Raw genomic sequence first — 10,241 nt, 5'->3', positions numbered from 1 at the left:
GGAAGAGCACATGATGTCCACAGACCTTACAATAACACTTCTAGAGCTTGGCAGGGCTGGGGTGGGGGGATAAGGGATATCTTCTGTGGGTCTCATCTTCCAAAGGACCTGGTTGTGCAAATGTTTCCAAATCCCCAAATGCACAGGACCCACATAGAAGGTGCTTGCTGAGGAGCTGCAGGGGGAGGTGGAGATAGAGTGGGTGGGCAGGCCAGTGGGAATCCAGGCATCTCAGGGACCCGCTGGTTCAGCACAAAGCAGACTGCTTTCTCAAGGATGCATGACTTCCTCTTCAGACTGGGAGAAATTGGGAGCAGTTTTGCTGCAGTTCTGGGCTAAAGGCCTCTAAGGTCTCACAGTCAGAATTCTCTTCCACAACCCTATGGGGGTGACTCTAACCCTGAGAGCTTGTCCCGCACCCCTTGTCCTCCCCGGAGCAGTGACCAGGCTGCATTGCTCATCCCTAAGGTCTCCTGGGTGACCCGAATAGACCCTCTCTCTGACCTTGTAGAGAACATTCTGGGAAGGGCCATTCCTGGTGCCTTTTGAATATTTCATAGGCAAGAAATGCTGAGGAAAATGTTTCTCTTTGAAATGTTAAAATTGAAGGTAAATGCTAAAGAGAAATCCAGGACTTGCAGAGAAAACAACTGACAACGAAAGCAAAGGCAAGAGCTTACTCTGGGCCCGGGTGGCAGGACCAGGTCTGTCTCCATGTGACTTCTCTCCAGGATGGTGATGAGCACCTTGTCAAGCACAGGTGACAGGCCTCTGGAGTGGCACACACTGCCCTGGGGACTGGCTGCTGCACTGCCACGGGCCCATTGCGACTCCTGGATCCCAGATGACCTCTCACAGCCTATGGGCTCAGTCCCATGCTGCTGCCACAGCTCTTCCAGCCCTGTCCCCTCCCCTCTAAGCAATCTGGAGTGCTGGCCCAGAGCAGATAAATACTTGACTCTGGCAGCAACAAAGTGAAGAAGCCAGGAAAAGAGGCACTAAGGAGAGAACCCTCCATAAGGGTGGTTACAGGAGTGGTGGTCTGTGGCCACATTGGTGGTCTATGGCCCAGACCTCTCCTTTTCCCTCCATCCACACTGTCCAGTCTGGTTCCTGGACAGGACTGCTGTGGATGCCTCAGCTTGCCCTGTTCTAGCCCACGCAGAAGCCTGCTGCCCTTGTGTGGTGGAAGAAAGCTCCTCTTGGCTTGCCCAGGGAGGCGGTGGGGGGTGTGGTGGTTGAGAGGCCAGGCTGTCCAGGTCAGTACACCAGAGTCAGATGGGCTTGTTCAATTACTCCAGTACGTTGTTTTTGCAAACTTCTAGCCTTCAGACAGCGCCTGTCTGTGTCACCAGGCACTCCCGTCTCTATGCACATGCACTGCTCACCCTGGCAGGCCGCTGCAGTTCCCTAAAGTGGCTTTTCTTGGCACTTCGTAGGACTCTGCAGTCACCAGGAATCTGGACTGGTGGATAAATACAAACCACTTCACCACTGGGTGGGACAATGCCCAGGCATGCTCTCTGCAGCCTCCCAGCAGACCACAGAGGGACTCGGTATACTGGTATCCTGCTCTTCACCTCCTCCCTTCCCTGCGTCTCACTGATACTTCCTGGCATCAGCCCTACAATGAACCACTCTCTCTCAAATCTCATCTCTGCTTCTGGGCAGTGCAAGCCCAAATGGCATGCTACTTCCCAGGTTCTCCCTCTAAAATGGAGAACTGCATGTGGAGTAGAGGACCGAGTAACTGTGAAGTCCTACATGACAGGCCGGGCCTACAGTGTTTTCACCGTATTCATCCATCCAGAAGTAGGCCCGCGGTCCTAGACAATGGGCATAGAGCCACGTGCAGAAGTTAGCAAGACCTACACAGGACACAAATGCACAGGCTAGGGGAGAGAGACCATCGGACCTCCCACGCACCATGCACCCACCATCTGGCCCCACGAGGAACGAGAGGAGGTGCAAAGTGGCCACGGGGTAGGAAAGAAACAACTGGGTTCAGACTAGGGTTCAGTTACCACGGTGTTCAATCAAATTATACGATGGATTCACCGTGCTTCAATCAATCAACACAAGGAGAGACATCCGGGTCTATGAAGGACCTGTAGCCTTCACGCCCTTCATCTCTCTCTGGAAAATTTCCAACACAGTCGATTCACATGGCACAGTTTGCCTTGATGCCAGGTTGCTAATTCACAATCATAAATCCTTATACAATTCTGGTGAAAGAAAAGGTCTTTTTCCCCACCTTTGGAGATGCAAATGGCACCCTGTGGGGAAGCAGATTTTCTAAACTATCCCTTCCTTCTGGGGTCCTGGGAAAGTGCCCAAAACAGGTTAAAGAAAGACACTGATTCCTGTATTGGGTGATCATGGAAGCCAGCCCCACAAATGTATTGGCTTACAAAGGTATGGACCTCATGCCTCCATGCTACGGAAGTCACACAAGCCTACGGTGGCTTCCCTCTGCTCAACTGTCACTGTGGGTTGAATGTGTTCCTCCAAAATGTTTGTGCCAAAATTTGGTGAGCCACTGTGATGGCGTTGAGAGGTGGAGACTTAGTCCGATTATGCTGTTAAGAGAAGGGGCCTTTGGGGAAGTAACTAGGATTATATAAAGTTATCAGAGCAGGGCCCGCAGGACTGACTCATGGTAGATATAGAAGAGATATAGACCGGGACACATGAATGTTCTTGCCACGTGATGTCCTTGACTGCCTCAAGACTCTACAAATGTCTTCACCAGCAAGAAGACTCTCACCGGATACAGCTCCCTGACCTTGGACTTCAAAAACTGTGAGCTAAATAAACCTCTATTATTTATAAATCACCCAGACTCAGATACTCAGTTGTTAGCAACAGGACTGCGGATGAAAACAGATGTTCATAGTTTAAGTAAGTAATTGTTCAAATAATTGTTCAGCTAATTAAAATATATTCATCCAACAAATAGGGATTACTTTCATAATAATGAAGAAAGTATCTGTTTGTAAAGAGGAGTTCGCTTCATAGGAAGGAAGATAATTATATCTAAAAATTGAAGGAGAAAAGCCTTGAACCGCCCCAGGGTGAGTTTGAAAATCAGCTTGATGCTTCAAAGAACTTAGCAACCTGTCCTGTTGTGAGTAGGAAGGCTTAGTGGCTGGCCCTTGTATCTGGAGAGGGGAGGGGAAGTACAAGGCTTCGGAGCGGGGCTAGGGTTTCTAGGCACTATTTAACAACTTGGGATAAGCAAGCACTTCATACCTCCGTCACTGTGCTGACCCAGATCAAGATTGGCACTTAATAACTAACCATAACGAGGGTAGCTCAGAGCTTGGTACCATGGCAGGCAACTCAGAGCGCCATTGAGCTAATGGTGGGTCTGCGTCCAGGGATGCCAGAACAACCCGGGCAGCCATGGGGTGCACCTGCACCACCCTGCTTGGCTGTGTGCCCTGCTTCATAGAGTCTCGATTCCCTTAACAGCAGCTGGTATTTTTAGACTTCTAGCCAAACCTCTCCTACTCTACTGTACTCCTGCATTAAGGAGGTGGGAGGAAGACGGTCTTTGGCATTGCGAGAGCTCAGTTCATTTTCTAAATCACTTTGCAGACATTAACTCATCAATCTCTATAATGCGCTCAGGGAGGTGCTGATGCAGCCAAGGTGGAGCCCTGGATCTCAGAGCAATTAAGAGATTTGCCCTGCCTCACAGGAGGAATGTACGCGTCAGCATCGGGCATAGCCTTCAGGAGGCCCCGATGCTCAGCACTGGATGATGCAAGCAAAGCAACTGCTTTTGCATCCTTGTGCAATTCTCTAAGGCAGCATGGGTACTGGCCAAAATCGATGTGAGGCACACAGTCGACACAGGGAAGACTCAGCAGCCAAACACATGACTTCCCTCACCCCCAACACCAAAATCAGGGTGAGGGGCACAGGCAATCAGAGACGGATGCCATCTGGCTGTCTCAAAGCACCCAGAAACCCCATCCCGACACGTTCGATGGGATGATGCCATCTTAGAAAGCTCACCGCTGCTGGTCCAACGGGACTGCTCCCCGCTGCAGGTCCTGTGGAAGCCCGGGGCTGGAGGGAACAGGCCAGTGGGCTGATCCAGGGTGCAAGACTGGGCCCAGCCGATGGCAGGGCGATGGGACAGAGGAGGAGCCCCAGAGACTGCCCTCCTGGTTGGCACAAGAGGTACTAAAAAGGGGAATGGTCATCAGCACAATCTTGGGCGAAGAGAAATACAGGCAACTCGAGGGGAGGTGAGAAGATGCCACTGGCTCTCTCATTCCCTCATTTAGTTGCCATCTCTTTGTTTAAACGGGAGTCATGTCTGTTACGGCAACTTCCCATAAATGCATCTAAATTAGCTGCAAATTAATCTAATTCACCGATTAGAGACCAATGCCACACACATCCATTGCTTGACACTTACCAAGTTGCCCTGCCTGATGCCTTTCCCCTTTGTTAGGTTTGTAAACACGCAGAGCAGTGTTCGGCTCCCAGTGAAGCTGAGAGGACAGTCCATGGATTCCCTCTGTACCCCGGCCCTTATACCTGCACAGCCTCCCCCATTATCCACACCCCTCACCCCAGTGGTGCAGTCGGTACAAATGATGGACCTGCGTTTCACCCAAAGGTGGTAGTTTACATTCGGGTTGTATAGTCTACAAATTTGGGCAAATCTATGATCATTCTATCTGTCTGTTTTTACCAATAAGTGGGAAAATCAGAGCTATAAATCAGGTAGAGAATTCTATACCTAATCCCGCACATAAATTAGACATGTCCTCTTCCTCTTCCCACATTACAAAATCAATGATGTTAGTGTGGAGAGTAATCCTGCAATGGGGCCCTCAGAATACAGTCATAGAACATTGTCCTTCCAGGGGAGCAGCCTGCACATTTCAGAGGCCCCACTCTAAGGTCTGCTTCCCCCTGTCCCTGCTATAAATTATGAAAACATCAGACCAGAGATGGAAAACATGCTAGCACTCTGTGCTCCATTAAGTTTTGCCAAAAGTGAGCTCTGATCAATCTTAGCAGGATTTTCAAAAACTGGAGAGTAACTCCTCAGCCAAACGGAACCTGATGATTTACCCACATGCCCGCTTACCGATGTCTGTTTCCTTGTGGTTCTTGATATATTCTGCCAGTTCAAAGTTACCGGCTATGATCGCCACCTGCAAAGTGGAAGTCACATTAAATTAAGTGTCAACAGCAGAACAATAATTTTTTAATAGACGCTTACACCATCAAAAGCCTAACACCAAGAGGAGTCCAATCATAGTTCTTAGAATGACAGCTGCCGCACGATCGGGGCGTGTCTTTCTGCGTAGCCAGGCACCAAGCTCGCAGCTCTCCAAGCCCCTGGCCATTTTATGATGATAAAGTTGTCATTCCACCTGAACGCATGTGAGCGAGTGCCACTGTCCAGAGGCATAAGGAGGAAGATATTGGTATGGCAGTAGAGAATTCAATAAGGGCAGAGCCTAGAGATGTCCCTTAACTATGTCCTGTATTCCTGCCAGGCTGAACTGGTTCTGACACTCTGATTAGCTATAAACGATAACTACAAGAGGGAAAAATCTCAAGAAAGCATTTAAAACACGTTGTCAGATTTTAGTTCAGCAGAAAGAATTCTACCCACAAATGTGAGCACAGCAAGATGGACAGTGAAAACACCAACACCGACAGGAAATGATTCCAACTCAAGCCCCATGGGTCTGTTGTTGCCTAATGCGAAGAAGCCACACGATCCTTGACATATGGGAGGAGCAGGCTGGTGATGCCAAATGCTCCTGGGATGGGCCCTGAGATGATTCCAGAAGCCCCAAATGGAGGTTGGAACCAGAGCCCACATGAGAAATGCTCCCAGTGCCTAGAGGAGAGCCCTTGGACTCAGAGTCACACAAATGGATCCTCAAAAGAGCTGGGCATCCGGATACCAGCCTGGAGACTCAGACACATCTATAATGAATTGATACAAAGTAACAAAGTGAGTGGGCCTTATCTATGAGTTGGCAGCCTTAAGAGCAAAACCTAGGTCTGCAGGTTACAGGGTGGTTAGGGCATTGGATTCCCACATGGTTGACTGCGGTTCAGGTCCTGAACTTGGCAGCTTGCTTTCTCACTTTCCCTCTCTCTTAGTCTGTCTCTCTATAGTCAAATTAAAAAATAAATAAAATTAAATAAATCATTCTTTAAAAAAAGATTTTCTGAAGAAAAATATTCTTCCTTAAGAGTGTAGTCTCAACTCCTGAGTTTCCAGCCTGCCCAATAGATTTCAGACTCCACAGCCCCAATTATGTGTGTGAATTCCTTACAATAAAAGTCTTCATTTGATATATAACAAAGGACTTCAAAAAGTTCATAGGAAACATGGAATTAAGACATGAGGTTATTTTTGTATTAAAAATTGAAATCCATGTATAATATTTCATAGTATGTATTTTCCACAAACATTTTTAAAGTCATATGCACACAAACACTTGTGCGCACACACACACACACACACACACACACATACTGCTGGTTCTATCTTCTCAGAGAAGCCTAGCTAATACAGACTTTAGTATCAGAAATAGAATGCTGATAAAATAAACATCTGAAAATGTGAAAATGGCTTTAAGAGTGGGAAATAGGTAGAAGCTAGACGAGTTTTGAGGTACATACTAGAAAAATAAATGTTAAAGTGATTCTCATGAAATCTCAGAGCGAAATGAAGAGTTTTCATTTCTCCCATTCAATGGGAACTAGAGAAAAGGTAATTCTTGCTATGAGGTAGCAAAGAACCTGCCTAACTGTGTTCTAGCAGTTTCTGGGAGGTAGACCTAGTGAGCAGTACAATGATTGTTTAAACGAAAAAATTTCTATGCAAAGTATAAAAAAGTAACTGGTTCATGCTGACTACTTATAGTAAAATGTGAAAGGAGAGCAATGAAGTGAAGAAGAAAGTAGTGAAACAAAAGGAACCAGAACATGAAGATTTGAAAAATTCCCAGCCTGTTCATATGGCGGAAAATAAGAAAGCCTACATATACTACCAAAAAAATCAACCAACCAACCAACTAACCAAACAAACAAAAACACCAAGGTATAGAAGGGATATCACTCAACGCAGGTAACAGATGTTAAAGTGCTAGATCCCACATGGACAACTTCAGTCTGAATCCTGGACCCAGTAGCCTGAAAATCATGCTGGGCACATATGCATGCATGCCCAAAATCCCAAGAGGAGACTGGAAGATTGGAGGAGAAAGGATTGTGGCATGGCCATCACTCCCATGGGGTGATTTCTTCCTCTCTCTCTCTCTCTCTCTGGTGAGTGTACATGCCCTACAGAAACAGATAAACAAACAAAAACTCAGTAGTTATACAATCAGAAACAATGTCTGTTTGAACTGAAGGGGATAGAGATGAGATAAAATGAAGACTGTCAGACTTAAAATTGACAAGACAGGATGACAGCACTGTTGAGCTGTGAATGTGTGCTATTCTTCAAGAGGCAAAGTCAGAGACCACCAGGGTTACTGCCCTGGTTTCAATAGCCAGATGGCCTCCACCCAAAGCTTTTGGAAAGGCACCAGAGTTGTGAGGCAGTACTGCCCAGAGCTTTGGGGGTGGGACCTAGATCTATGGGGGTGATGCTGCTGCCCCAGTGGGCCTGGAGGGCAAAGTATCCAACCAAAGAGGATTATTCTTGAGTCTTAAGATCTCTTACCTTGTAAAGTTTGGGGCTGTTACCCCTTCCTTCTTTTAATATCTTCTCTTTTAGAATGTCTACCCTAGTCTACCAATGCCTAGTCCACCACTGTATTTTATTTGGTTTCACAGGTTCACAATTGGTGAGAAAACATGCCTTAGGGCTAATCATACTCTAGTCTCATTCATATTTGATTCAGTTATTTGGATGATACTTTGGACTTCAGCCTTGGGAGTGGATTGTTGAACAATTTAAGGAGCTTTGGGGTATGAAAGGATAGAATGATTCTATTTTGCATTCAAGAAGAATGTGAATTTTGGGAAGCCAGGTGGTGGACTGACATGGGTAAATTGTGTGTCCCCCACCCAAATTCACATGTTAAAGGCCTAATCCCCCATGTGATCTCTTTGGAGATAGGACCTTTGGAAAGAAATTAGATTTAGACGAAGTCATGAGAGTGGTGTCTATAAGGAGAGACACCAGAGAACTTGGGTCCTCTCTCTCTTGGTCATGTGAGGACACTGTGCAAAGGCAGCCTTCTGCCAGCCAGGAAGGAGCCTTCACTAGAAACTAACAATAATGGCACCTTAATCCCAGACTTCTGCCTTTAGAACTGAGAAAATTAGCTTCTGTTGTTTAGGCTACCGAGTCTGTGGGGTTTTGTCATGGCAGCCCAAAGTGACTAAGACAACAGGAGCTCAAAGGGATTATCTGTCCACTCATGTTACTGCAGCATTCTTCACAGCACCCAAAAGGTGTATGGAAGCAACCCAAGTGTCCATCAATGTATGCATGGATGAACAAAATGTGGTCTGCCCATGCAAATTTGAACTAGTCACAATATAGATGAACTCTGAAGACATTACATTAAGTGAACTAAGACAGTCACAAAGAAACAAATATTGTAATGATTCCACTCATCTGAGGTCCTTAGAGGAGTCAAATTCATGGAGGTTGGAAGGGGGAAGAGGGTTGGGGAATTAGTGCCTAATGATGACAGAACTTCTGTTTGGGAAGATGGAAACACTCTGGAGATGAACGGTGGTGACCGCTGCACAGCAACGTGAATCAATTTAATGCCACTGAACTGCAGACCTGCAAATGGTCTACAGGTAAACCTTATGTTACATGTATTTTTGTTTGTTTGTTTGTTTGTTTTTGAGAGAGATTTTTGCTATAGGGAGTGTGTGCTTGCCGAAGAGACAGACAGAAAACAAGAAATCACCCTCTAAGGGGGATGGCCATGCCACAATCCCTTCTCCTCTATTCTCCTCTTGGGATTTGGGGTATGCATGCACATACACAGTCCAGCCTGAGTTTCAAGGTGCTGGTTCCAGGACTCAGATCATGGTCAACCACATGGGAGTCCAGCCCTGTAACCACTACGTCAGCTGCTGGCCCATGTTATGTGTATTTTAACAAAAAAATTTTTTCTTGTTTTTTTTTCTTTTTTCTTTCTTTCTTTCTTTTTTTTTTTTTTTTTTGAGAGGTTTTTGCTATAGGACGCATGCGCTCGCCAGACAGACAGAGAGACAGAGAGACAGAAAGCGAGAAATCACCCCCCAGAGGGGATGGTCACACCGCAATCCCTTCTCCTCCATTCTCCTCTCAGGATCTTGGGCACGCACGCACACACGCCCGGTGTGAGTTTAAGCCACCGGGTCCGGGACTCGAACCACAGTTGACTACGTGAGAGTCCAGCGACATAGCCATTACACTAACTGCTGGTCCCTTAACAAAAATTTTTTAAAAGGCAGAAGGTCACTTGGATTAGCACGAGAAGTATAAAAACTTGGAATTATGGCCTAAAAAGTCTGGCAGGTATTGGAAAAAAGCCTGACCTTTGCAATTGCTTCTCTTTCCCAAGACATGTGGTGCCAAGATGCATGCGTCTAAGGAGAATCAGGGAAAAGGGGGGCCCCAAAAGAGGCATGGAAGGGCAAGGCGGACCCATCTTATCAGTAGTCTCTGAAAGGACCAGCCCCCTTCTATCCCTGGCTGCTCTGTGGAATCGTTCCCCAGCCTCCTGAGCATCTGCTTCTGCTGGGCATGAAGGCTGGAAAGGAGGCACTCAGGGAGAAGCATGTCTCCAAGCAACTTTCAGACAACCAGATACCTGAGGTTCTCTAGAAGGAAGACTTCCTTCCCCATGCCCATCTCCAGCTTGGTCTTTAGAACTCGACTTAAGCAACGTAGATCTGGCAAAAGTTCTCTGACCCACACACCAGCTTACCCAGGCTAAGTTGGCTTTGCCCTTCTCTGGCCCTCATGATCATGCTGGTTCCATGACAAGGCCGGGACCCCTGCCCACAAGCACAGGGCACCTGCCGGCTTGTCCAAAGCCAAGTGCCTGATGTGAAATGGTGCACAGAGGGGCAGCTGCCATAGAGGTGAAGGGCTTCGGCTTTAGTCTCAGGTTGCTATGTGCAAATTCCAGGCTTATACCACATGGCCTTAAATGTTATATGTCATCTGTGAGTCTCAGTTTTCTCAACTGAGAAATGGGTTTAGGATGAGGATTCTGTGGGATCACGTAGGG

At 46.9% G+C, this 10,241-nt stretch overlaps 1 protein-coding gene across 1 annotated transcript in view; it reads right to left on the bottom strand.

Moving 5' to 3' along the window:
• Positions 1-10,241, bottom strand: part of LOC102495642 (SH3 and multiple ankyrin repeat domains protein 2) — a gene marked incomplete at its 3' end in the record, with an annotated part of 501,991 nt that overhangs the window by 241,975 nt on the left and 249,775 nt on the right. Inside the window, 1 exon segment of the mRNA XM_006141097.3 lies at positions 5,114-5,180. Within this exon segment, the coding sequence (XP_006141159.2) occupies positions 5,114-5,180 (67 nt within the window).

The sequence above is a fragment of the Tupaia chinensis genome, unplaced genomic scaffold, assembly GCF_000334495.1.
Source record: "Tupaia chinensis unplaced genomic scaffold, TupChi_1.0 Scaffold000047_1, whole genome shotgun sequence".
NCBI classification, from domain to species: domain Eukaryota; kingdom Metazoa; phylum Chordata; class Mammalia; order Scandentia; family Tupaiidae; genus Tupaia; species Tupaia belangeri.
Note: the sequence above shows the minus strand (reverse complement) of the source record. Positions and strands in the feature narration are given on the sequence as shown.